The sequence below is a fragment of the Crocodylus siamensis genome, chromosome 1, assembly GCF_052110815.1.
Source record: "Crocodylus siamensis isolate JL-2025a chromosome 1, ASM5211081v1, whole genome shotgun sequence".
Classification (NCBI taxonomy): domain Eukaryota; kingdom Metazoa; phylum Chordata; order Crocodylia; family Crocodylidae; genus Crocodylus; species Crocodylus siamensis.
In genome coordinates this window covers 423,704,973-423,731,646 of record NC_143395.1, presented here as the reverse complement: position 1 = coordinate 423,731,646, position 26,674 = coordinate 423,704,973, and the positions used below count along the sequence as shown (strand labels likewise).

At 55.7% G+C, this 26,674-nt stretch overlaps 1 protein-coding gene across 1 annotated transcript in view; it reads right to left on the bottom strand.

Annotated features, from left to right (window-relative positions):
* Nucleotides 1–1,410: 1,410 nt before the first annotated feature.
* LOC149875695 (uncharacterized) overlaps nucleotides 1,411–26,674 on the bottom strand; it is a 32,236-nt gene continuing 6,972 nt past the window's right edge. Inside the window, exons 5-13 of the mRNA XM_090063092.1 lie at nucleotides 17,773–17,865; nucleotides 17,516–17,571; nucleotides 9,347–9,776; nucleotides 8,711–9,265; nucleotides 7,304–7,461; nucleotides 6,751–6,877; nucleotides 4,608–4,724; nucleotides 2,922–3,014; nucleotides 1,411–2,231 (exon numbers count right to left, since the gene is read on the bottom strand). Of these exons, the coding sequence (XP_089919218.1) occupies nucleotides 1,432–2,231; nucleotides 2,922–3,014; nucleotides 4,608–4,724; nucleotides 6,751–6,877; nucleotides 7,304–7,461; nucleotides 8,711–9,265; nucleotides 9,347–9,776; nucleotides 17,516–17,571; nucleotides 17,773–17,865 (2,429 nt within the window). The 3' untranslated portion in view covers nucleotides 1,411–1,431. The remainder of the gene's footprint in view (nucleotides 2,232–2,921; nucleotides 3,015–4,607; nucleotides 4,725–6,750; nucleotides 6,878–7,303; nucleotides 7,462–8,710; nucleotides 9,266–9,346; nucleotides 9,777–17,515; nucleotides 17,572–17,772; nucleotides 17,866–26,674) is intronic.

Sequence of the window (26,674 nt, the reverse complement as noted above, 5' to 3'; positions counted from 1 at the left end):
CTTCCCCGAAGATGGGGGCTGACTTCTACACAGGTCACGTGGAAGAAATAAACTTTGCCTTGTGGTTGAATCAGAAGAGACAGAGCCAGCTTTTCTTTAATTAGGACTATACTGTGATCACGGAGGAGAATTTCATACAGCAAGGGGAATCACCCACTTGTCTGTTTCAAAGGAGATCCTACTCTGAGCTAAGTTTACCTCATATTTATAACTTAAGCCAGAGAAAGACGTGAAAAATACGACTTTGGAGAAACCAAAATGATAATAAATTACATGTTTCGATTGTGGTTTCAGACATTGTAATGGCTACATGCAGGCAGTTTACTTAAATGTAACATCTGTGCGCAGGGTAATAAGTGTGGGTGCAGGATTTCTTATCTGTAACATGATCAACTGAAATAAGCCATATGACCACTACTGAGTCATTGTCTGATTTTCTAGTCAAGCAGGCCAGAAGCCTGATCCTAAATGTGTTGGGGCTGATCTCAACCTGAGGTGTTTCTTCTTAACCCCTCCCCACAATCAAACCTTGTGGGCCAGCCTCTGGGCTCTGGACTCCCACTGTTCCCAACAAGAGACACAGGCTGAGGGAAATCTTTCTGCAGCCCACCAGCATGAGGGTGCTTGTCTGATTGCACCACTGGTGGGTGCTGAGCAGGCAGACATCTCCAAGGCCTTCCTGCACCGCTGGCAGAATTAGCGATGCTTCTGGGTGTGGATGTGCTGATTCTGGGACAGGTGGGACAGATGGGTGAAGCTTTTCCAATACTCAGAGCACCGATGAAGCTTCTCCCCTGTGTAGATACACTGGTGTTCAGCACAACCTGCAGGAGTAGGTGAAGTTCTTCCTACACTAAGAGGAATGATGTGTCTTCTCCTTTGTGGATGCGCTGGTGCTGGGCCAGGTGGGAGGAGTGGGTGAAGCTCTTCCCACACGCAGAGCACTGATATGGCTTCTCCCCTGTGTGGATGCGCTGGTGGTTGGACAGGTGGGAGGACTGGGTGAAGCTCTTCCCACACACAGAGCACATGATACAGCTTCTCCCGTGTGTGCATGCGCTGTGCTCTGGCCAGGCTGGAGGACCGCCTGAAGCTCTTCCCACACTTCAGAGCACTGATATGGCTTCTCCTCCTGTGTGGATGCGCACACCAGTGCTGGGAGGGCAAGCTCTTGCCACACTCAGAGCACTGATATGGCTTCTCTCCTGTGTGGATGCGCTTGGCGTGGACAGCTGGGAGGGCCAAGTGAAGCTCTTCCCACACTCAGAGCACTGATATGGCTTGCCCCTGGGTGTGCTGGTGCTGGACCAGGGAGAAGAAATGGGTGAAGGTCTTCCCACACACACAGCATGTGATACAGCGGTACTGACACTCTTGCTGTGCGCATGCGCTTGTGCTTGGTTTGAGGAACAACTGAAGCTCTTCCCACACTCAGAGCACTGATATGCTCTTCTCCCCTGTGTGGATGCACTGGTGCTCAGACAGGTGGGAGGACTGGGTGAAGCTCTTCCCACACTCAGAGCACTGATATGGCTTCTCCCCTGTGTGGATATGCTGGTGCCTGGCCAGCTTGGAGGAGTAACTGAAGTTCTTCCCACACTTAGAGCACTGATATGGCTTCTCACCTGTGTGGATGCGCTGGTGCTTGGCCAGATTGGAGGAGAAACCGAAGCTCTTCCCACACACAGAGCACGTATATGGCTTCTCCCCTGTGTGGATGCGTTGGTGCTGAGACAGGTAGGAGGAGTAACTGAAGCTCTTCCCACACTCAGAGCAGCGATGCGGCTTCTCTCCTGTCTGGATGCGCTGGTGGTTGGCCAGATTGGACGAGTAACTGAAACTTTTCCCACACTCAGAGCACTGATATGGCTTCTCCCCTGTGTGGATACGCTGGTGCTCAGACAGGTGGGAGGACTGGGTGAAGCTCTTCCCACACTCAGAGCACTGATATGGCTTCTCACCTGTGTGCATGCGCTTGTGCTTTGCCAGTACGGAGGAACCACTGAAGCTCTTCCCACACTCAGAACACTGATATGGCTTCTCCCCTGTGTGGATGCGCTGGTGCCTGGCCAGCTTGGAGGAGAAACTGAAGCTCTTCCCACACTCAGAGCACTGATATGGCTTCTCCCCTGTGTGGATGCGCTGGTGCTTGGCCAGATTGGAGGAGAAACTGAAGCTCTTCCCACACACACAACACTTATATGGCTTCTCCCCGGAGTGGATGCGTGGTGCTGAGCACCCAAGGTCGGAGGAGGCAGGAGAAGGTCTTCCCACACTCATGAGCATGATACGGCTTCTCCCCTGTGTGCATGCGCTGGTCCCCCGTATGGATGCGCTGGTGTCCAGCCAGCTTGGACGAGGAGATGAAGCTCTTCCCACACACAGAACAAGGATGACACTTCTCCCTTGCATGCATGCACCTGTGCTTGGCCAGGCTGGAGGGCTGCCTGAAGCTCTTCCCACACCTTGCGCAGCAGTGTGGCTGCTGCCTCCTCTGCACAGAAGGACAGGTCAAGCTCTTCTCACATTTGGTACCAACATGGGGCTTCTCCCCAGCATGCTTTATCTTGTGCAGAGCCAGGTGCAATGGGCAGCTAAAACCTTTTGTGCACTCAGGGCAGGGCTGGGTTCTCCCCCTGGGCTTGGTGGTGGACTCCTGCTGCCCTCGGAGGCCATCCCCACTGCCTTGGTTTGCATGCAGTGTCTCTCTCTATAGTGGACCTTTGCTTTCTGCCTCTTCAGGCGTCGCAGCACCACAAATTCTTCCCTGCACCTTGGGCTGTTTCTGGCTTCTTTCCCTTCTTCACTCCAGTGCCCAACTAGAGATGGGACCTCGTTCACTGCTACATTCTCCTGCTTTTGGGGCATCCCCTGACTCGTGTGCCATTTGTCTGTCACTGGGATCAGGGAAGCCACCTCACCCCTACTCTCCAGGGAAGCCCGTGGTGGCTCCAGCTTTCCAGGCCCTTCCTCAGGAGCCTGCTCCTCATTTCGGCTCAGCAGCCAGGCATGTCCTGCATGGGAGGAAAAACACCAAGTTAGTCCCTGCCCTGCTGCCAGGGAATGAGCCCATGGAGCTTTCCTCTGCTAATGAATCCCAGGCAGCCTCCACATCACAGGAAGCTGCACTGGGACAAAGGCATTGGCATGACCCCGCACACAGACTCTGGGCTGAGCGTCAGGCTTTGTGACACTCAGCGCCACAGAGAGGAAATGGCACGGGGAGATTCTGGTGCAAACACTGGAGGATTCACTTCACCCCACAAAATGAAATCTTCTGAATCCCACCCACATCAAGCAGCCTGAGACCAAGATTACACACGTCCTGCACTCCAGGTCAACTGGACCAGGAGACACCAGGTACAGCCCTAGCCTCTCTCTTGTTCAACAAAAATGCCTGCGGGGGAGGCAAAAAGCCCAGAAGTGAGAGACTGAGCCCATGAGGGTGAAGATAACCAGGGCAGAAGAACCAAAAGATTAGTCCTGTTTAAGTCCTGAAAACTACACCCTCCTAGGACTGGTTAGTGTGGTGAAGTACTTGCAGCAGGGCAGCCTCTACAAAATGTCACATGTTGCCACCCCTGAGAAAGGCGAGTGCAGAACACCTGAAAACCTTGGCTCCCACTTCGTTGTGGGTTACGCTTGCCTGGGAAAAGGATAGGGGTGCCTACTCCAACAGAGAACCCCTGATGAAAGGCAAGGAGGGAAGATGTATGGCAGGGTACACCTTGCAGCAGCTGTCACAACTTCTGGACGGGTTCTGTAATATCTACAAAGTGGCTACAGAAAATGGTACAGCCCTGGAGTATGGCCACCAGGGCCTCAAAAATATCAGTCACGTCAGAGATCGAGAAGGGCGGATTGACTGTTTGTTTATATGCTCATCCTTTTGGTGGTTTCCTTTTGACCCTTATCTACAATGGCACAAGCAATACATTTGAAACAACAAGGAAAGCGTTGCCCACTGTATAAAAGGGGCAGAATTCCCGAGAACACCTTTTGTCTCAAACAGCTCTGATCATGGAATGTTTCTCTGTTACCCATAAAAATCAGTGGTGAAAAACTGTTCAGCTGGTAAGGAACTTGAGGATTAAACAGTTTGACATGAGAAACTTAGTAAAGTAGTGGACAAACACAGGAAGAGGGTGTTGTGTGCATGCTCCTGTTCAGGGGAGTTGCGGGGCGGTTGTGCAATTTCAACGTGAACATGGGGAAAGCCAGAAACAAACAGCTCCCACACGCAGCGGAGGACACGAGGAGAGGACCACCAAACACTGCTGCTGTTATGTCTAAAGGAGCCATGTGTCAGATTGTATTGTAGGGAGGAACTCGTAATAATTACTATTAAAATTTACTTGATATTAAATCAGGAAGGGGCCATGTCAAACATTGGGGGTCTTTGGCAAAAAGCCTACTGACTGTTTCCACACTTTGAATTTCTGGGAGAGGAACAAGACCTGTATGCAAACATGACAGCATAAGCTATTTGTGGTTAGCACCCTGAAATGGCAGCACAGGGCAGGTCTCCAGTTTCCAGGCTCCCTTTCACCCTGGGCACAGAGCATTTGTGAGAGGGCAGTTGGGTGGAGGGGACAGCCACAACTCACCAGGCAGCAGATCCTCCAACTTCGAGATTGCCCCACAGTCCTCATCATAACAGACCCACAGCTCCACCTGTCCTTGCTGGATGCGGCAGATCAAATCAGGTGTGGGACCTCGATATCCTGTTTGGGCAGCGGGTAGAATAAGTTTAACCAGGGCCTTTAACGGGGGTGGGGGGCGGGCACGCAGGAGGGCCATTTGGCCCAGGCCTCTCATTCATGGAGGGCCTCAAATTTAGACTGTGTTAAAGAAAAAAGGAACATTTATTACAAATTATTGCATTGTATTTTTTGTTCGTTAAAAGTGTTAATTTCTTCAGTGTAAACATTTAAAATATACCACAAGTTCTGGCATTTCATTTTTGAATAGACCAGGAGCCTCAAAAAATGGAAGTGGCCCGGGCCTCTCACAACCTCTGAGAGGGCCTGAGTTTAGCCACTGGTACTGGATGCAGAATAAGCAACTGAAATTTGGGGAATGGAGCCAATGAACTCAGGAATTATACTGAGGACTTGTAGGACAAGGGAGGATGGACATTTAGGATGAAAGGGAAGGCATAGCGGGGAGAAGAGGATGATCCTTTTCGTCCAGGTAGTGGAAGCATGGTCATAGGAAACCAAACACCAGTGTAATTCCAGGCAAATGAGTGGAAATGAGTTGGACAGGACACACTAAGCAAGAGAGGGAGCAACTCGATGACCTTCCGAGGTCCCTTCCAGCCCTAATGTCTACGAAATCTATGAAACTCAAAATAATTGCTTCAGGAAAGGCTGTTACTGCATTTTTAGGCACAATGAATGGGAAATGATATGATCGTGGTGAGAAGGCAAAGGGAAATCATGTTATCAAGGAGGAAGACTCCAGGGAAGGTGGTTGGATCAAATGAAGGAGGAATATATACAAGTGTGAGATGTGAAGTCTCATTAAGGACAGAGCAGTGATGAGCAAAGGGATTTAAGCCCCCAGCCAAAAGTTCATAGTTTCATAGTTGGTAGGGTTGGAAGGGACCCGAGCAGACCATCAATTCCGGCCCCTGCCACGGGCAGGAATGAATCCTGGGGTCAAATGACCCTGGCTAGGTGATTATCCAGCCTCCTTTTGAAGATCCCCATGGTAGGGGTGAGCACCGCTTCCGTTGGAAGTTGGTTTCAGCTTCTAGCCACCCTGACTGTGAAGTAGCACCTTCTGATACCTAGTCTGAATGTACTCTCAGTCAACTTATGGCCATTATTGCTCGTTACTCCAGGCAGTGCTCAGGGGAACAGGGACTCTCCCATTGCCTGCTGGTCCCCCTTTGCCAGTTTGTAGACGGCCACCAGACCCCCCTCAGCCTTCTAGTTTGGAGGCTGAACAGGTTCAGGTCCCGCTGCCTCTCCTCATAGGGCCTGCCCTGCTGCTACCTGACCATGCGAGTGGCCTCCTCTGGACCCCCTCCATGTTGTCCACATCCCTCCTGAAGTGCGGCACCTGGAACTGGACGCAGTACTCCCACTGTGGCCTGACCAGTGTCACACAGAAGGGAAGGATCACCTCCTTGGACCTGCTCAAGATGCATCTGTAGATGCATGACAAGGAGCGGTTAGGCTCTCTGACCACGTACCCAGATTGCTGGGCCATATACATTTTGGCATCAATAATGACTCCAAGATCCTTTTCTGCCTCTCTGCTGAGAAGGGTTCCCCAACCTGTAGGTATGCTGCTGGTTCTTCCTCCCTACGTGCAGTACCTTGCACTTGTCAGTACTGAATCCCATCCTGTTCTCATCCACCCACCCGTAACCTTTCTAGATCTAGTTGCAGCCTGTCCCTCTACTCCAGCGTGCTCACTTCCCCGGCCCCCCCGATCTTAGTGTCATCCGCAAATTTGTCCAAGTTGGTGACGAAGATGTTGAACAGTGCAGGTCCGAGGACCAAGCCCTGGAGGACCCCACTGCCAAGATGCCTCCAGGTCAAAAAAGAGCCGTCCACCACCACTCACTGCGTGTGGCTCTCCTGCCAATTTGTGACCCATCTGACTATGTAGGCATCAATGCCACAGTCGCCTAATTTCTTAATGAGAATGGGGTGAGAGACTGTTAAAACAAGGGAGAAGACAATACCACTTCAGAGCTCAGATGGCTGCATGGGGAGGCAAGAACCAGAGCTTTACCCAGGGAAACGAGGGCTTCGTAGTTCCTCAGCATCTGGTCCCGGTAAAGCCCCTTGTCTTCCTCTTCCAGCAGCTCCCACTCCTCCCGTGTGAAATACACTGCCACGTCCTCAAACACCTCCCGGAGCTGCAGGCACAAGCGTTACACCATCAGTGTCTCTGGCCCCCGTGGCCCTGTCTGTACTTGCTCTGCTACAAGTATTTGCAGCTTAGCTATGGAGGCAGCTGTGGACATACGAGCTCGTGTGTCAGCCTCAGCCCAGCTCAACATGCTCTATTTCCTCGGCCCTTGGAGGCAGCCCAGGCAGCACATTCAGAGGCAGGGAGCACAGCTCCAGAGACTCCAACCAGCCTTCCCGGGCCAGCACCCCTGGCTCTAGGCACCCCGGAGCACGCTGCTGCTAATGCAGCCTGGGGTGTTTGCAATGCTGTCACCAGAGACTTCTCAATCTTCAGGTCTCTGCTCCCCAAACTCTTGACAGCACCCCCTGCCTCCTCCTGGCCTCTCCCCAGTTGCACTCCCACCCCCAACTCGAGCGCGTGCCCTGCTCACCTCCATGCTCTCCCCCTGCTTCGCCGGCCTGCCCTGCCCCATCCCAGCTGTCAGGGAGCCGCTCTGTCCCCATCTCCCTGGGGAGGATCTCTGCATCTCCAGGTTGACAGGCCCTTCCTCAGGAGGCTGCTTATCCGCTCTGCTCAGGGCCCTGGCACCTGCAGGTGGGAAGAGAAAGCACAGGTGAGCCCTGGGGTGGTGGCAGGGGAAAGCCCTGCTCGTCTCCTGGACTAGCATGTCGTAAAGGGAGCTGAAGGCAGCAGCATGTCTTAGAAGCAGACTCATGATCCCACAGCTCATGCTCACAGACCACAAGGCTGGAAATGAGCCCCAAGAACTGTCCCAATGCAGGTGGTGATCACAGCACCGTGTCAGAGCAGGCAGGGACATCGCTTCTGGGAAAGAAGCTGCAGCCATGTTGGTGCTGTGTCACATCCACATTTTCAGGGGGAAAGAGGGGAAATGCACAGTATAGTCACATGAATTGCTTTCAGGGGCAGAGGGAGAACAACCAGCACGCATCTGTTGGAGCGCGGACCCACCAAACGCTTCTGACAGAGAGAGATTAGGGGATGGGCTTGGTTCAGGGCACCTGCCTGAGAAGCTTCCATGTGCTGACAGCTCCAAGGTCTCCCCTGTCCCGCAGGTCTGCACCAGGATGGAGGCCTGGGTTAACTGCACCGGGACCAGCTGGAAGTCCCTGGGGAATCTCAGTTGCCCATCACTTGAACCAGCCTCAGCCTAACAGTGACAAGGAGGCCAGCACCGGCCTCTTATCGATTGATATTATTACAACGCTGATCATTAGAACAGCAACGAGATCCCTGATTGCAACCATGGCAGCATGGCAAGAGCCAACAGGCATAAAGCATCTTTTATGTAGGGAGCTGCACAAAGGTAGTGAGAAACATCTGGGACCTCAAACTGCTCATACTGACCACGGTCCTGTCCCACCTGAGCCACGTGGCTTTGTAATCTTGTGGCCCCGTCCCGGGCAGCAGCCGGCATTAGAGCCTCTCACCCTGAGCCCAGGACAGCCACTCAGGCACCCAGACCCACGCCCAGGGCAGTTGCCCATAACTCACCTGCCTCGGGCTCCTTGCGTTCATTCAAGAGCCACCGGCTACTGTCTGCTCTGCTTGCTGTCACTTGTTTTGTGCCTGCAACCCCTCCCAGCTCTGTTTTCTTTTTAGTTAACCCTGAAAATAAACTGGCCTAAACCGAGGAGCCAACAGTAATAATGGTGTGGTGCGTGGGTGTCGAGCCCATGTTAAACTTGTACGTCAGGAAGGCTGGCAAGGGCCTGGCTCGGGCTGGGGCGGGGGCTCCTCCATGGCGACATGAGGCAGCTCGTCCTTGGGCCCGGGGGTTTCCCCATCTTCTGCCCCCGCCGGGGCCTGTCCTCACCATGGGCCTTCGGCGGCTGCTCCCAGGAGTCCCCAGGCTCCGGCAGACCCCCGGGGGGCTGCATCATGTCTGAGGACACCTCCTCGACCTCCACACGCACCCGCTCAGCCAGGGCCACGGCCTGGGCGCAGGTCTCCACGCGGCCCCCGCACGCCCAGCTCCGCATCTCCGGGGGCAGGATGGCCAGGAGCTGCTCCAGCACCACCAGCTCCAGCATCTGCTCCTTGCTGCGGCGCCGGGACAACAGCCAGCGCCGGCACAGCTCCCGCAGGCGGCTGCAAATCTCCTGTGGGCCCTTGGCTTCCCGGTAGCGCAGGCCACGGAAGAGCTGGCGCCAGGGCTCTGGGGAGGGGGGCTCGTCCGGCGGTGCCAGCGCTGGGGTGGCGGAGGGCAGCTCGGCCTGGCCTGGGGGCTGCGTGGCCTGCATCGCGTCCCACCCCCGAGCTCTCGGTGCTGCACCGGCTCCGGTCGGGACGACACGAGGGGCTTCTGTCCCCTCAGCCCCTGCCTGCAGACCTGCTGGGCCCTGCTCCCGCCGGGAAGGGAGGTCCCCGTCTCCTCAGGAGGCGCCTTGTCGGCCGGGCCGGGCTCTCCCCGCGCTCACGCCGGGCGCGGCTGCGGGAAAGGCGACGGCACCAAGCCGACCAGGGACGGGAGATCCGGGCCCCGCCGCCCGCACCCCGGCAGCCTCCGAGCCTCCTCCCGCCGCTTCCCGGGCGGGCCGGAGGGCGGGGCCGCGGGCTCCTCCCAGGGGGCTTTGCAAACGGGCAGGGGCGGGGTCTCGCTTCCTCCGCGCCAGGGGCAACCAGGGCCCCGCCTCCAGGCGGGCTGTCGTCAGCAGGAAGGAGGGTAAGTACTGTCCCGTCATGGCGGATGCCGCTATCAGGTGGTTGACGCAACTCTCCCTCAGAAACACGATACGCTTACCGCTGCCGAAGTCCCCACAGGAGAAGCTTCGGCTGGAGTTGGGCCCTGATGAAATCCACCCTGCTCGCGGCCCTCGCGTCGTGGGCAAGGACATGCAGGAGCTTGGTGAGGCCCTGGCAGTGGCTCCTTCCAGCTGGCCCTGCCAGGGATGGGGAAGGGCCACGGTGGTCCAAGGGGTGCCCACGACCTCAGTCGGATGCAGAGACCCAGGGGCTGCGGCCACGGCGCCCAGAGCTGGAGCTGCCAGAAGTCGGAGGCTGCGCTCATGGAGAAACTCCTGGGCTGTGCTGTCGACACCCACACAGTCCGATGCGTCGCCAGCTGGCTGGAGGGCCGCACCCAGAGCGTGGTGGTGGATGGGTCCTTCTCAGCCTGGAAGGACGTGGGCAGTGGGGCTCCGCAGGGCTCGGTCCTCGGCCTGCAGTGTTCAACATCTTCATCAGCGATTTGGATGAGGGGGTAAAAAGCACCCTGCTCAAATTTGCTGATGACACCAAGATGTGGGGGGATGTGGGTACACTGGAAGGGAGGAACAGGCTACAATCAGACGTAGACAGGTTACAAGGGTGGGCGGATGATAATAGGATGGGTTTCAACACAGACAAGTGCAAGGTGATGCACCTGAGGAGGACCAACCGGCACCATACCTACAGGTTAAGGATCTCCCCTCTTGTCAGCACGGAGGCGGAAAAGGATCTTGGAGTCATCATTGACTCCAAGATGAACATCGGCCGGCAGTGTGTGGCAGCAGTTAGAAAGGCCAACCGCACCTTCTCATGCATCCATAGTTGCATCTGGAGCAAGTCCAAGGAGGTGATCCTCCCCCTCTACGCGGCACTGGTCAGGCCGGAGCTGGAGTACTGTGTCCAGTTCTGGGAACGCACTTCAAGAGGGATATGGGCAGCATGTAGAGGGTCCAGAGGAGGCCACTCGCCTTATCAGGGGACAGCAGGGCAGGCCCTATGAGGAGAGGCTACGGGACCTGAACCTGTTGAGCCTCCACAAGAGAAGGCTGAGGGGGGATCTTGTGACTTGTTATAAACTAGTCGGGGGGATCAGCAGGTATTGGGGGAGGCACTGTTCCCCCGAGCACCGCCAGGAGTGACCAGGAATAACGGTCACAAGCTGGCAGGGGGTAGGTTTAGGTTAGATATCAGGAACCCCTACTTCACTGTCAGGACGGCTAGGGTCTGGAACCAATTTCCAAGAGAAGTGGTGCTGGCTCCTATCCGGGGGTTTTTAAGAGCAGGTTGGATGAACACGTTGCTGGGGTCATTTGACCCCAGTAGTCTTTCCTGCCATGGCAAGGGGTTGGACTAGATGATCTGCTCAGGTCCTTTCTGACCCTAGAAACTATGAAACTATAAGATCAGCTGTGCAGTCACAGACAAGGAGGGTTGAAGTGGCCTCTGGGGGTCACATCTAGTCCAGCCCTGCTCCAAGCAGGACCAGCCCCAACTACATCATCCCAGCCCAGGTTTTGTCTACCCGGGTCTTCAACACCTCCAAGGATGGAGACTGCACCACCTCCCTGCGGAGCCTGCTCCAGTGCTTCCCCACCCTCCTCCTGAGACGAGTCTCCCTAATACTAACCCAAACTTCCCTTGATGCAACTTCAGACCATTGCTCCTTGCTCTGTCAATTCATAGATTTCATAGACATCAGGGCTGGAAGGGACCTCGGGAGATCATCGAGTCCAGCCCCCTGCCCAAAGGGCAGGAAGTCAGCTGGGGTCATAGGATCCCAGCAAGATAAGCATCCAATTTCCTCTTGAAGGTGTTCAATGTAGGTGCTTGAACCACCTCCGCTGGCAGACTGGTCCAGACCTTGGGGGCTCGGACAGTAAAGAAATTCTTCCTTATGTCCAGCCTGAAACGGTCTTGCAGGAATTTGTGACCGTTCGACCTCGTCATCCCTTGGGGCTCTCTGATGAACAGACGTTCCCCCAGATCCTGGTGGTCACCCTTGATAAACTTATAGGTGGCCATCAGATCACCCCGAGCCTACGCTTTTCCAGGGTAAAGAGTCCCATGTCTCTCAGCCTGTCATTGTAAGATCTGTTTTCCTGACCTCTGATCATGCGCGTGGCTCTCCTCTGGACTCTCTCAAGCTTCTCCACATCCTTTTTGAATTGTGGAGCCCAAAACTGGACGCAGTACTCCAGCTGTGGCCTCGCCAAGGCCGAGTACAAGGGGAGAATGACGTCCCGGGATTTGCTCGAGAAGCATCTATGGATGCACGCCAGCATTTTGGTCGCTTTACTAGCCGCAGCATCGCATTGCAGGCTCATGTTCATCTTGTGGTCAATGATGACCCCCAAGTCTCTTTCTTCTGTAGTGCTAACCAATATAGCACTGCTGAGCCTATAAGGGTGCTCAGCAAAAATGCATTTTTCCTTGTGTTAAACACCATGAGGTTCTCGTCTGCCCATTTGCTGAGCTTGTCCAGGTCAGCCTGGATCACCCGCCTATCTTCTGGTGTGGATGCTTTGCCCCAAAGTTTGGTGTCATCGGCGAACTTGGCCAGTCCACTCCTGACTCCAATGTCCACATCGTTAATGAAGATGTTGAACAGTATGGGTCCCAGGACAGAGCCTTGAGGGACCCCACTGGTCACAGGGCACCATGATGAGTGACTGCCATCAATCACAACCCTCTGGGTCCGACCACGAAGCCAATTTCCCAGCCAGCGGATCGTGGTGGAGCCAAGGCCACAACTGGGCAGTTTGGCCAAGAGGTGATCATGGGATACCAGATCAAAAGCTTTTTTGAAGTCAAGATATATGACATCAACCTCTTCTCCCTTGTCCAGGTGATAGGTCATCTGGTCATAGAAGGAAATGAGATTGGTCAAACAAGACCTACCCGCAGCAAACCCGTGCTGGCTATCCCTTAGGATGTTAGCCTGGGCCAGTCCCTCAAGGATGGCCTCCTTAATAAACTTTTCTCGGATCTTCCCCAGGATAGAAGTCAGGCTAATGGGCCTGTAGTTAGCCGGATCCACTCTCCTCCCTTTCTTGAAGATCGGCACCACATTGGCCTTCTTCCAGTCTTCGCGTACTACACCAGAGCGCCAGGAGTTTTCAAAGACCCGTGCCAGGGGCTGGGCTATGACGCTCGCCAGCTCCTTGAGTACCCTGGGGTGCAGATTGTCAGGGCCGGCTGACTTGAAGGTATCCAGCTTCTCAAGGTGTTCCTTCATGAGGTCAGCATTTATGGAGGGTAGGGGATTCCCCTCACCCAGATTTCCCTGTCCCATAGCAGTCATGGGCATCCCGTGTGACTGATGAAAGACTGACGCAAAGTACCTATTTAATAGGTTGGCTTTTTCCTGGGCATCAGTTGTCAGTTGCCCCATCTGGTTTAGCAGGGGTCCAACATTGCCCTTGCTTTTCCTCTGGCTCCCCACATATCTGAAAAAGGACTTTTTGTTGTCCTTGATGCCTGAAGCTAGTTGGAGTTCAATTGCAGCCTTGGCTTTCCTGGTTTGGTCCCTGCAGGACCGGACCAGCGCGGAGTAATCCTCCTTGGAGGTGAATCCCGTCCTCCATCCTTTGTAGGCTTTTCTTTGTAGCCACAGGAGGTCCGCTAGGTCCCTGGAGAGCCAGGGGGGCTGCTGTGCCTTCTTGCTGCCTTTCCTGTGTGTTGGAATAGATTTAGCTTGTGCACTGAAGATCGCTTCCTTGAGAAGCAACCACTCTTCCTGAACTCCCATCTCCCTGGGGTCATGGTCCCTGAGGGCCTGACTGACTAGCCTCTTGAGCTTGTCAAAGTCGGCTTTTCTGAAGTCAAGGACTTCTGTGTTGCTGACTGACTTGCCAGCTTTCTGGCGGATGGTGAAGGTGATCAGCTCGTGATCGCTGTCACCCACCTTCCCATCGATCCCTAGGTTGCCGATTAGGTCGTCCCCTGTAGCCAGTACCAGGTCGAGCAGCGCTTTGCCTCTCGTTGGCCCATAGACTTCTTGAGTCAGGTAGAGGTCATCCACGCACGAGAGAAAGCTTTGCGCCCGCTCGGATTTTGCTGAGTGATCTTCCCACGAGATGTCCGGGTAAGTGAAGTCACCCATGACAACCAAGGTCCTGGAGCGTGCGGCCTCAGCCAGTTCCCGGGCGAACTGCTGGTCAAGCTCAGGACTTTGGGTGGGAGGTCTGTAGTAGACTCCCACCGTTGTGTCCCCTGTGCCGTATTCCCCACAAATTTTTACCCAGAGGGTCTCTAGCTGTCCATGCCGGTCGCCAACATCAGCTTGCAGGGACACGTAGCTTTCCTTCACATAGAGAGCTACACCCCCGCCCCTTTTGTCAGCACGATCCCTCCTGTACAGGGGGCTGCCTAACGAGTACTTTTTTGACTGTGATGCAGCAGCTCACAAAGAGTGAGTTCAAGCTTCTGGCCAGCTCTGTGATCACTCACCTTGAAAACTGCCTGAGTTTGGATATCTGGCGCGGGGCTGGGCCTGGCACTCTTGCCTCCCCCGGCGCCCCGAGCCACCTTCTTCTTTCCCCGCTCGTTGCTCCTTGTCCTGTCACCTGCCCCGCAGAGACCAGCCCGGCCCCGGCCCCTCCGCAACCCCCGCAGGCAGGTGACGGCTGCTGTTCTTCCCCCCCAGTCATCTCTTCTCCAGACTCAGCCCAGTCCCCTCGGCCTCTCCTCGCCACTCCTGTCCCCCAGCTCCCAGCTATTTGCATTACTCTCCGCTAGACTCTCCCATGTGTCACGTCCTGTCTGTGGTGGGGGTGGGGGCCACGGCTGGACACAGGACTCAGATGTGGCCTCCCCAGTGCTGAACAGCAGGGAGGAATCGCTACCCTCGATCTGCTGGCACCGCTCCTGCCTGCGCAGCAGCCCAGGATGCTGGTCGCCTTCTTGGCAGCAAGGGCACACCGCCGGCTCCTGTTCAGCTCTTGTCCCCCGGTCCTGCCCAGCTCGTCACCCCCGGCCTCTCCCGGTGCATGGGGTTGTTCTGTCCTAAGCGCACAACTTTGCCCATCTCCTTGCTGAACCTCACTGGGTTTCTTTTGGCCCAGTCCTCCAATGTATTGAGGTCACTCTGAATCCCAGCCCTACCTCCAGCACACCCACTACTCCCCTCCCGCTTGGTGTCACCTGGAAACTTGCTGAGGGTGCAGCATCCCATCTTCCAGGTCATCAATGAAGACATGGAACAAACCCAGCTCCAGGACCGACCCCCGGGCGCTCCCCTTGGCACCGGCTGCCAACTAGACACAGAGCCATCAACTACCGCTCTCTCCGCCTGACGCGCCAGCCACTTTTGCTTCCAAGCATCCTGTTTGACCACTCAAGACCTGTTGCCCGTAATTAATCTAGCATTGCAGGGGCTGTAGAGAAGCACGCGTCTTCACACCTAGACAAGTGCACACCGAGCCAGGCAGTGTAACAGCTGTGATGTGATGGATCTGCTTTTCTTCCCTGTTTTGTTCGCACTTTTGATCCGCCAACCGTCACGGGGAAATGCTTCGGAGCTGGACAATGAAACAGTGCAAGAACTGAGCAGATTTGCCAGCGCGGCGCGTTCATCCGGGGAAGACCAAGCCGCTGTCCGCGCCCACCCAGCGTGGGAAGCACCCGGGCCTGGAGGCTGCGCGAGAGCCGCCTCCTGCCTGCATGGGCCAAGATCTCTGGGCAGCTCAAACCATCCCGAGATTAATGCTCAATCGAGGCTTTTCCTGCCGCTCAGCGGTGTAGCATGTTGGTGGTTGTGTAGACAAGCCGCTCCGCTCCCTCCTGTGACACGGTGTCGTGTCACTGCTCGGAGCACCAGGGTGCGAGTTGGGGGCTCGCGGAGGGGAGGGGAGAGGAGAGGGGCTGGGCTGGTTCTCGGGGGGTGGGGGGGCCCACCTGGGACGACTCTGGTATCAGTGAGGCGGGGGCAAGGACAGCGGGGTGCAGCACGGCTCTCCGTTATCAGGGGCTGTCAGGCGTGGTTCCCGTGGGACACCCGTGTCCTGGGACGGGGTTGGGCCCCGGGCGCTGCTGGCTGTGGCTCCCCCGAGACCCGCCACCGCCCCAGTGGCGTGGCCGCCCGGCCGGGGTGGGGCAGGAGACCAGCTCAGCTCGTGCCGGGACAGTGCGGAGAAATGGGAAAATGCGGGGAAGGTGGCGGGGGCAGCTCAGGAAGTGCGGGGCCTGCGCCAGCGCCAGCTCCACGCGTGTGTCGGATGCGACGTCACTTCGCAGCCAGGAGCGCGCGTGGGGCTGCGCTGGGGACAGCAGGACCCGGGGGAGCAGGCACCCGGCCCCCACCCCGCTCCCCCGCAGGAGAGGAGCACACCCCCATGCCTCCCAGTGCGTCCCAGTACCCTTCCATGATCTCCCAGTACCCCCAATGCTGCCCACAGTGCCTCCCACCACCCTCCCCGGAGTCCCCCAAACCCTCAGCACTTCCCAGCATTCCCCAGTGTCTCCCAATACACGTCTAGGACTTCCCCTTAGCCCCAGTGCCTCCCACTAATGTCCCAGGACCCCCTATTACCCCCAGTATGCCTCCAGTGTCTCCCAATAGCCCTCACTGCCTTCCAGTGTGCTCCCAGGATTCCCCATTGGCACACTGCACCTCCCAGTATCCTCCAGTAACTCCAGGTATTCCCCAGTATCTGCCAGTAGCTGCCTGGGATCTCCTATTACCCCCAATGTCATCCCCCTGCCACCCAAGTGCCTCCCAAGATCCCCCCCAGGATACCCCTTTACCCCCAGTACCCCACCTCCCAGTACATCCAAGTATCCCCCAGTACCTCCCTCCCAGGATCTCTGATTACCCACAGTGCCTCCCACTAGCCCCCAGTACATCCCAGTACCCTTATAGAATCCTGTATTACCCAAGTGCCTCCCCCAATACTTCCAGTATCCCCCAGTACATACCAGTATCCCCCCAGGATCGCCCATTACCCAAAGCCTCTTAGGATCCCCCAGTAGCTCCCAGCATTCCCCACTACGGCCCAGTACCCTCCTGGGATCTCCCATTACCCCAGTGACCCCCAGTGCCTCCCAGGATCCCCCATTACCCTTAGTGTCCTCCCCCAATGACTCCAGGTAACATCCCAGAGCCCCCATTACCTCCCAGTATCCCCATTTTTGTCAGTACCCTCCCTGGTCCCCCATTACCTAGAGTGCCACCCCAGTGCCTCAAAGTGTCCCCACAACCTCCCAGTATGTTCCCAGGATCAGCCCATTACCATAGTGAGCCCCCATCAGTGCCTCCCAGTATCCTCCAGGACCCGCAGATATTGCCTAGCAGCCTCTTGGGATCTCCCATTACCCCCAGTGCCACTCCCAGTACATCCCAGTACTCCCAGTGCCTCCCAGTATCTCCCAAATCCCCCAGTGCCCCTCCCTGGTGCCTTCCAGTATGCCCCAAAAGATTCTCGTCTTCCCCAGTGGCTCCCAGTACCACCCCAAGTTCTCCCATTATCCCCAGAGCCCCCGCCAGTGCTTCCCAGTACCCCTCGGTATTTCCCTGCACCCTCCCAGGATCCCGCATTACTCTCAGTGCTCCTGCCCCGATGCCTCCCAGTACACGCACAGGATTCCCCATTGTCCCCAGTGCTTCCCAGTATCTTCCAATGCCACCCAGCAGGCTCCCAGGATTTCACGTTACCCCAGTACCCCCCACCAGTGCTTCCCAGTATTCCCCAGTATGCCCCAATACCCCCCCCAGGATCTCCCAGTCCCCCCAGTGCTGCCCCCCCCATGCCTCCTACTGTCCCTTGGCACATCCCAGTACTCTTGTAGGATACTGTATTACTGCCAGGACACCCCTGAGCACCTCCCAGTCCCCCCAGTGCGCCCCGTGCCATGCTATGCCGTCCGTGCCCGTGGTGCAGGAGGAGAAGGGCCACCCGGGCGGGATTGGGCCCACCCCGTGCACGGTGCTGCCCTCTCCCACGGGGGCCGGATGCCGGACTTCCCCGATGCCTGCGGGGGGGGGGGGGCGGTGGGCTGGACCCTGGGGGTTTTGGGGGTTGAAGAGGTTGGGGGGAGACCGGGGGGCTGGGGCCACCCCCAGGGTTTGCTGGGAGAAGTGGGGGCAGAGGCCCAGCGCGACCTGTCCGCAGGCCGGGGCAATGGGGGGCTGCCGCTGTCCCCGCCACTCCCTGGGGGCTCCTTGCCGCCCACCTGTCCCCGCCCGGCGCTGCCCACGGAGACACACCATGAACACTGCTCGTCCTGCCGCGGATGCTGCTGCAGGAGCTGCCAGCCCTTCCCGCCCTGTGGGGGGAGGTCATGAGCACATGATCATGGGTGACTGGTGCCTCGAGTTGGGGGCACGTGTTAGTGGGATGCTCCATACGAGGGGCAGTGCACACATGATGCTGGGTGTGGGCAGGGTGTGCACACGACCTAGGGCAGTGCAGGGTGTGTGCACGTGTGGGCCCTGTGATGGAGCTGCCGCTCGTGCCCGCGCTGCATCACCCACTGCACAGAACTGGCTGGATTTGGCCCTTGCGGGCCCTGCCCAGCTTTGTGCTGACCCCTGTCTGGGACCACCCACTCACGGACCAGGCCATGTGCCCGCACAACACCCACAGCCCCACGGGCACGTGGGTTGTGACACGAATGTGCCTCTAGTCATGTCTGGAAGCTGCCCCATGCTCGGCGGGGTGGGCTGTGCCTGCCATGTCCCCACCCTCACTGCAGCCTGCCCCTCTGGCCCTGCCCCTCCCTTCCCCACCCCAGTGCAGTGGGGCCCTCCCTGGCGGCAGCTGCCCCGGGCTGGGGAGGGGGCGCTACGTGCGGAGCGTGTCCCGTTCGGTGTCCCGGGTGGGTGACAGCACTGGTTCGTGCTATTCAGAGCTGCGGCACACGGAGTAGAGTCTCTCCGGCCGTGGTGGCTGTCCCCGCGGGGTGCACGTGCCACTCGCTCCCGCCCAGCTCCACGCCAGGCCCACCAGGCTCACGACACGGGAGCACGTTGCGGTGGCTGAGTCCGGCCCACGCAATGGCATTGTCTGGTGCCTGCACAAGCCCCGGCGAGGGCAGATCCGGTGGAGACCCCTTGGGACTGCAATGGGCGATGGAGGGTCTGCCTGGCCCGAGGGCCCTCAACTGCCTCCTGCCCGAGTCTGCTGGAGGGCACCGCCCGGAGACCTCCGCAAGAGGTGGGGGGAGGAACTAACATTGCACACGCGTGTAAGCGCAACCCGCGGGCATGCTTATGCTACAACTCGCTGAAGTGCCCGCTTCGCTCAGCCCAGAGATTGGCAGCAGGGGAGCAGCGTCTGAGCCCCGGGGCAGGGGGCAGGACGGGTGCACGGCCCCAGGACACACCCCCGCATGTGGGGGGCAGGCAGGGCTGGGGCCAGGCCCCAGAGCCCAGGACGGCTGCAGCCAAGGCCTTTCTCATTTCACCTCCACCTATCTCCCGTCCCACAGCAAGGGGCTCTGCCCTGGGAAAATCAAGGCATCTGGAAGGTGCAAGAAGGGCAGCGCTCAGACTAAATCAGGCAGGGGACCGGATCTGATGACCTTCCAGGTCCCTTCTGGTCCTTCTATGATTTCTTTGAAGAGGGTGCAGATGGCGTGATGCATCATGACACATAATGCAACACACATTTTTTTTCAGGGAAAAGGCAACTAGAAGTATTACTAATATGCTAGAGGGCTAGGGCACATATTCAGGTTGAGATTGAAGCGAAAACAAATATAACTTTATTGGAATTTGAATTAATTTCCTAGATTACCTATTGCTTATACAAACACAAGGAACTCGGCAAAAATAATCCAAAGTTGTGGTTTCTTTTGTTCTGTTGTCAGTAGAATTAACTGTACATCTCTCAGTGTCAGAAACCAAAATCTAGCTTTCTTCAGGATCGTGACAGTGTTACGTCCACACCTGAGTTCACGGTCACCTCAGTCACTGTTTCCATGCCTGAGTAGATACATTTAGCTCGAGTTAAAAACAGTTTGCACGGCTATAAACTAGGACCTGTGTTACAAGGAACAGCTAGTAGAGAGCAGAATTGCAGAGAGAAGGTGCACTGCAATGGTGCAACATAAGTACCATTTAAAAGGAGAGGGGGCCGTTCACACGCCTCTCCAGTTTGCTGACTGGCTTGCTCAGCTCAGCTCCCACTTTGCTGCAGATCGTTAGCACCTGGCATTAGGGTCTAAGCCCTGTGCAGACAGGGCTGCTAAGGTAGCTCTGCTCCAAGTGTCTGAGAGTGCAAACCGAATCACTGAGAGAAGGACGGGGGTTTTCTGAAGTGCGTGGTGTACGGAGAAGATATGATACGCGGGAGTCGTCACGTCGTGGCATGGGTATGGTATGGCCCAGGTCCAAACACATGCTGTTCAGGCTTCAGGATTGACCTTGGGCATCTTTCAGGGCAAACAGACCTGGATGGAGATAAACCACTTGCAGTAATTAGCTAGATTGAATTCTTCCTACCTCATACTTCAGGGAAGACCCCATCAAGACGGGTTTTCTTGTTGTTACTGCCCATAACTTGGTATTGTTCCTACTGTCCAACATAAACCCTTGGAGTTGCATATTCCTTCAGGTTCTTTATGATGAGCCTTTAAAAGTTACAGTCTTTGTGATGGTGATTGGGGATTTCAGTCCAAGTCAAGCAGAAAGTAGGGCAAGACGGCACCTTGCAGATGAACTGTCTCAGAGGGGCATGAACTTTTGTGGGCAACAACTTGCAGCATAACATCTGATGAAACAAGGTCCTGTGCACAAAAAGCTCCTGCCTGCTGAACTAGTCAGCCTAAAAGGTGCTGTTGCCGGCACAAGGTGCCCGAGGGAGGCAACAATTGGGTTCATTGCCCGGTGTGCATCGCGCCAATAAACACACTGGGGGGAGAAGTAGGCAGAGTTTATTTGAGCTCAAGTAAAAGGCGCAGGGAGACTGTATGGTCTCAAATCCTGCGCCCCTAGCCCTGCAACGGTGTATATTTATACCCGGGTCACTTTCTGCAGTAGTTTTCCACTAGCTGCCCCCCGCTTTCCCTCCTCCCTTCTCTCTCTGAGCGGTGTCCTTGCATTCCACAGATAACAGTTTTTAGGGAGTTTCAGCTTGCCTGCTACTCATCCTGTGTATGCTCCTGCAGAATGGGCTCTGGGAGACCGGGCTCTTTCTCATAAATTGGTCTACCTTCCAGATTGCCCAGCACCCCTGCTAGGATGAGACCTGCTTTGTCGATTAGGTGCATCACTGCATTTTACCCAGGAAGAAATAACCCTCGCATTGCCCCCTGAAAATGCATGGATAATGAGCCTCGCGATTGAACCCTCGGCTATGAACGCCCCCCCCGGAGTGGAACCAGTGGGAAGACCGGGTATACCCTTTGGTGTGGGGAAGGTGGGTCCCCGGAAAGGCTACACATCAAATCCCCATTAATATCCAACTACTGCCGGGAATAGGTCCGGTACGAATCAAGCAGTACCCAATCAAAAAGGAAGCCAGAGAGGGACTGCAGGAGACTATAGACCGTTTCCTAAAGTACGGCATACTGCGAGAGTGTCAGTCACCCTGGAACACTCCTCTCTTGCCTGTACTAAAGCCTGATGGCACACATCGACTGGTGCCGGACCTAAGGGCGGTTAACGAACGGGTTAAAACTATTCATCCCCTCCCCTCAAACCCGTATGCCTTGCTGGCCTCCGTAGGGGGGCTGTATACTCATTTCTCAGTTCTTGATTTGAAAGACGCTTTCTTTACAATTCCAGTTGACCCCCCCTCTCAGGAGATATTCTCTTTTGAATGGGAGGACGGAAAAAGGGTTAAGAAACAACAGCCCAGGGATTTAAGAAATCTCCTACCCTTTTCAGCCAGTCCTTAGCTAAAGACTTGGAGGAGTGGAATAATGAGCGTGAAGTTCTCTTGTTGCAATATGTGGATGATTTATTAATTACTGCCGTAGATTTAAACTCTTGCCTTAACACCACTGTAAGCCTCCTGAACTTTATTGGACTTCGAGGATATCGGGTGGCTCGAAATAAAGCTCAAATTGCTCTCCCCAAAGTACGATACCTGGGATTTAACATAAGACAGGGGGAGCACCAGCTTTCAAGTGAACGAAAAGAGGCTATATGCCAGGTTCCCACCCCAAGCAACTGTAAGCGGCTCAGGGCATCTCTTGGAATGGCAGGTTTTTGCAGAATATGGATCCCTGAATTTGGACTATGGGCAAAACCACTATATGACTGTGTAAAAGGGGCAGACCATGACCCCTTTTATTGGACTCCAGAAGCCAACAAGGCATTTAAAATACTAAAAAGAAAACTAATGGAAGCCCCGCCCTGGGTTTACCGGACCTTTCTAAACCTTTCCAATTGTATGTGCATGAACAAAAAGGGATGGCTCCTGGGAGTGCTTACTCAATTGTTGGGGGCATGGAAACGTCCCGTTCCTTATTTCTCCAAACAGCTTGATCCAGTTGCCAGGGGATGGCCAGCGTGTTTACAAGCAGTTGCAGCAACTGCCCCAGTACTTGAGGAAGCTGAAAAGTTAACGCTGGGAGGAGTCGTGCAGGTGTATACCCCTCATATGGTCCAGGCTCTGCTAGACGCGAAGGGGGGTCTCTGGCTCACCAGGCTCGGGGGGCTCGGTACCAAGCGAAGCTGTTGGAGAGCCCTGAAGTGACTCTGCAGCCCTGCAATGGGTCAACATCTATACCGACTCTAGGTATGCTTTTGGAGTACTGCACGCCCATGCTGGCCTATGGAAACAAAGAGGACTGCTGCAGCCCAAGGCTCCCCAGTGAAGTATAGACCCCAAATTCTCCGACTCCTGGAAGCTGTTCAACTTCCCTCAGCAGTGGCAGCAATGCACTGTAAGGCGCATCAGAAAGAGGATCAAGACGTAGCCAGGGGTAACGCCCGGGCAGACAGAGAAGCTAAAATTGCTGCCACCCTGAGGACCCCGAAAACTGCTGACACCCATATGCATGTCCTCATTCCATCAGTGGGGGAGTTCCCGGATCCCCAGTACTCGTACAAATCAGACCCTCAAGCGTCATCTATCAAAGATCTGCCAGGAGGCCTCTCTGCGATGGCCCGATGCTTTGCCCCTTGCTCTGCTTCGCATCCGTGCCCTTCCCAAGGGAAGATTAGGGCTTAGCCCCTTTGAGATTATGTTTGGAAGGGCATGGCCCATGAACGGGACACCGGTTCTAGCAGGGGAGTGGGGAATAGGATGTAATAGTTTGTCACGGTGTATGTGCTCTCTGTCTGCTGTTCTTTCTTCTCTCCATAGGTACACGAAAGACTTGCAGCCTCTTCTGCTGGATGCTCCAGTCCACTCGTTACAGCCGGGGGTTTCCGTGCTCATTCATACCTGGAAGGATGAGCCCCTCCAAGAGAAGTGGAAAGGACCTCACACTGTCCTACTAGTTTCCCACACAGCGGCAAAGGTCGACGGACACAAGAACTGGATTCATCACAAGACAGATTTGGCATGATCTTTCTCCTGTCGTACGGAGTGGGCCGGTTAGCCAAGCTGTATCGTCAACTTTCCGCATCTTACAAAATTTGCCTATGACACTTTAGGTATTGAAAAGAGCCTTAACTCCGAGATTTATCAACTTTGTTTATTATCTCTTCAAAACCGTCAGGCTCTAGATTATGTTTTAGCATCTCGGAGGGGTATGTGCTCTAATTGAGAACAAATATTGTACTTATCTCCCAGAAAATTCCCAAGATATTAACAAACACATTTTGTCGGCTGAACAGGCTTTTGAGCAGTGGAAAAGTCAGGAACGTGAACCCCCTGTTTTCGATTCTCTCTCGAGCTGGTTGCCCAACCTCGGAGGCCTAGGAACGGGCATCCTTCACCTCCTGGTCACCGGTGTTGTGTTGTGTTTAATTACCCTCCTCTTATTTGCGTGCTGTAATGCCCTCCTGCACAAAGTCTGTGTATCCCCCTCCCCGAGCGCTTCACTATACCCCTGCATTGAAGATCCTAGTTCCCAAACACTCAATCGCTTTGTATCTTCAAAATATGAGAAAACTCAGCCAAAACTTTGTTGAGTATTCTCAAAGGGGGGAGTTGTTGGTGTCACTGGGCATAACCCTAGGTAACTGAGAGGGATGGAAGACCACGAGAGTCGATGAAGCCCCTCTGCTCTGGGCTCAGGCGAGCCAGGACCTCCCCTTGCTCAATCTTTCTAACCCTTTCTCTGGCACCTGTAATCTCCTGTCCTCCTGGAAAACAGGCGAGCTAAAACTGTTATCTGTGGAATGCAAGGGCACGGCTGGGAGAGAGAAGGGAGGAGGGAAAGGGGAGGAAGAGGGCGGCCAACTAGTGGAAAATTACTGCGGGAAGTGGCCAGGGTATAAAAATACACTGTTGCAGGGCTAGGGGCGCAGGATTTGAGACCATACAGTCTCCTTGCGCCTTTTACTTGAGCTCAAATAAATTCTGTCTGCTTCTCCCCCCAGTGTGTTTATTGGCGCGATGCACACCAGGCAATGAACCCAACTGTTGCCTCCCTCGGGCACCTTGTGCCGGCAACAGTCCCAAACATTCCCGATTGCGCCTCGCCTAGTCCAGGACATTTAAATGGAAGGTATCATACAAATGCAAATGCCCCTCCCAAAATTTCCTCATCTTTAGAAAAGGCCCCTGTGTTGCTGAGCTTTTTCCCCAGCCCAGGGAGGGGCCTTTCCCTCCCCCATTGGCATGCAGAGTTGCTGGTGAGATCAACTAACATCAGTGTGGGTGTGTCTGTGTGTGCAAGCAGTGCACACAAAGGAAGTGTGGAGCTTGTTGCTCCAGAGATCTTTGTTCCTGGGCACCGTTGTTTGAAGGTGTGCGGTGGAGCATAAACCATTGGGGTATATTGCTTCAGAGTCGATTTGTGCACAGCAAATTGAGTGCAGCCGCGGCTGGCAGCAGCCCACGGCTGCACGGCCTGAGTCGGGAAATGGCTCCCACAGCAGCTAGACGGGGCTGTGCCTGTGCAGCTAATGTTTGTATCGCAGGTCAGCCCCTCTCCCAGGAGTGCAACCTGACAACCTGCAGTCTCACTCCCGTGGTACCCCTTGATGGGCACAGTTAGGAGGGTTGTTGGCTCTGACTCAGGCCCTCCCTGTAGTATGTGAACTGGAACTGACTGATGACGACAGGACAGGCCCCGTTGCCCCCGGCCCAGGCGGCACGGGGAGGGCACAGCTGAGCCCAGCAGTGTGTGCCTGCCCCAGACACTGCACGGCAGATTAAGGACGGGGAAGGTCCTTGAGCTTCATCCCCATGGTCTTGTAGTCTCCCATGATCCTCCCAGGGCTGCTTCTCAGCGTGTTGTTGGTGCCCACATGGACAAGGACCATGGGGTAATGGTCACTAAGGCGGACTGGTTTAGGGAGTCTGGCTGTATCATCTCTAATCCTGGCTGCTGGAAGGTAGCAGAGCTCTCGAGCAAGGGGGTCTGGATGGCAAACGGCACCCTCTGTGCCCCACAGCAGGGAGCCTCCCACCCTACTATCACACCATGTTGTTTCCTTGCTGGGGCTGGTTGGTCTTGCATCATCCGTCGATGGTGTGAGGGCTTTGTAGCTGTTGAGTTCTTGGTGGGGCAATTTATGCACGTGGTGACGTGACCAGTTTCTACCCCCTATCTGTTGGGGCACCTTGCTGAGGCCCGCTCTTCTCCCCGGCATCCTTCTCCAGGTGCAGGGCCTGGCAGTAAGCATCAATTTCTGCCTCGTGTTCCCTCAGGAGTCGCAGCCTGCGCGCCTCCCTTGTAGCTCCTTCACCTGGCCCCCCGGGGTCCCCACCAGCTGCACGTGCCACAAGTGGGAGTGCCCGTGCCTCTGATCCCAGCATCCAGCAGACGTGCCAGGTATCCCCCGCCGCCTGGGGTGCAGGGCTCTGGCTGTGACCCTGGTCCCGGGGCTGCCTGGGTGTTTGTGTAAGTAGGAGACCAGGCGGGTGTTAATGCCCCCACGTGGTCCTCACCAGCTCTTGCTGCTGCTGCTGTGGTTTAAGAGGCAGGCTCAAACAGGTGTCTGTAGGGGGATCCCCGAGCTACCTGGCTTCTCCAGTGACCGGGGGTTCCCAGGATCCCTGCGTGGAGCCGGGGAGGGTTGGTCCCCCCCTTTACCTGATGTCCAATGCCGGACGGCTTTCTTAGAGTGGGGCAGGCTTTGGTTGCCAGGGCTGTGCTGTGTTGTGCTGTGCATGGAGCAGCCGGGGGGCAACACAGGACTGGGAGTGCTCATGGATAGCCCCTTCATGTGCCCCCTTGTGCAAACTGCCCTGCAAACTCATGTGCCGGCCCAAGCTGAGGGAGTAGTAGATATGCTGGAGAGGATAGTGCTAGGGTTCAGAATGACCTAGAGAAATCGGAGGATTGCTCCAAAAGGAATCTCCTGAGGTTCAGCAAGGACAGGTGCAAAGTCCTGCACTTAGGATGGAGCGATCCCGTGCAGTGGGACTGGCGGGGGGTGACTGGCTGGGCAGCAGCTCTGCAGGAAAGGACCTGGGAGTGACAGGGGACAGGAAGCTGAAGAGGAGCCGGCAGCGTGCCCTTGTTGCACAGAAGGGTGACGGCATCCTGGGCTGCATTGGCAGCAGATCGAGGGCAGTGATTCTTCCCCCCGTTCAGCACTGGGGAGGCCACAGCTGGAGTACGGCATTCAGTGCTGGGCCACCCATGACAGAATGGATGCCAACAAATTAGAGTGCAATGGAGGGGGGCAACATAGTGAGGGGGCTGGGGAACATGACCTGTGAGAAGAGGCTGAGGGAATTGGGCTTATTTAGTCTGGAAAAAAACAGACTGAGAGGGGATTTAATACCAGCTTTCAGCTCCCTGAAGGGTGCTTCAAAAGAGGTTGGACTGTCCTCAGTGGTGACAAGTGACAGAGCAAGTTGCATTAAAGGGAGTTTGGTTTAGTTTTAGGAAACACTTTCTGAGGAGGAGGGCGGTGAAGCACTGGAGCAGGCCCCCCAGAGAAGGGGTGCAGTCTCCACCCTTGGAGGTACCTAGAGGGGCTATTTCCTGGTGTTTCCGGTCTTGAAATGTTTTATTTCAGTGGTTCTCAACCCTTTTTGTGTCAGGACCCATTTTTAAA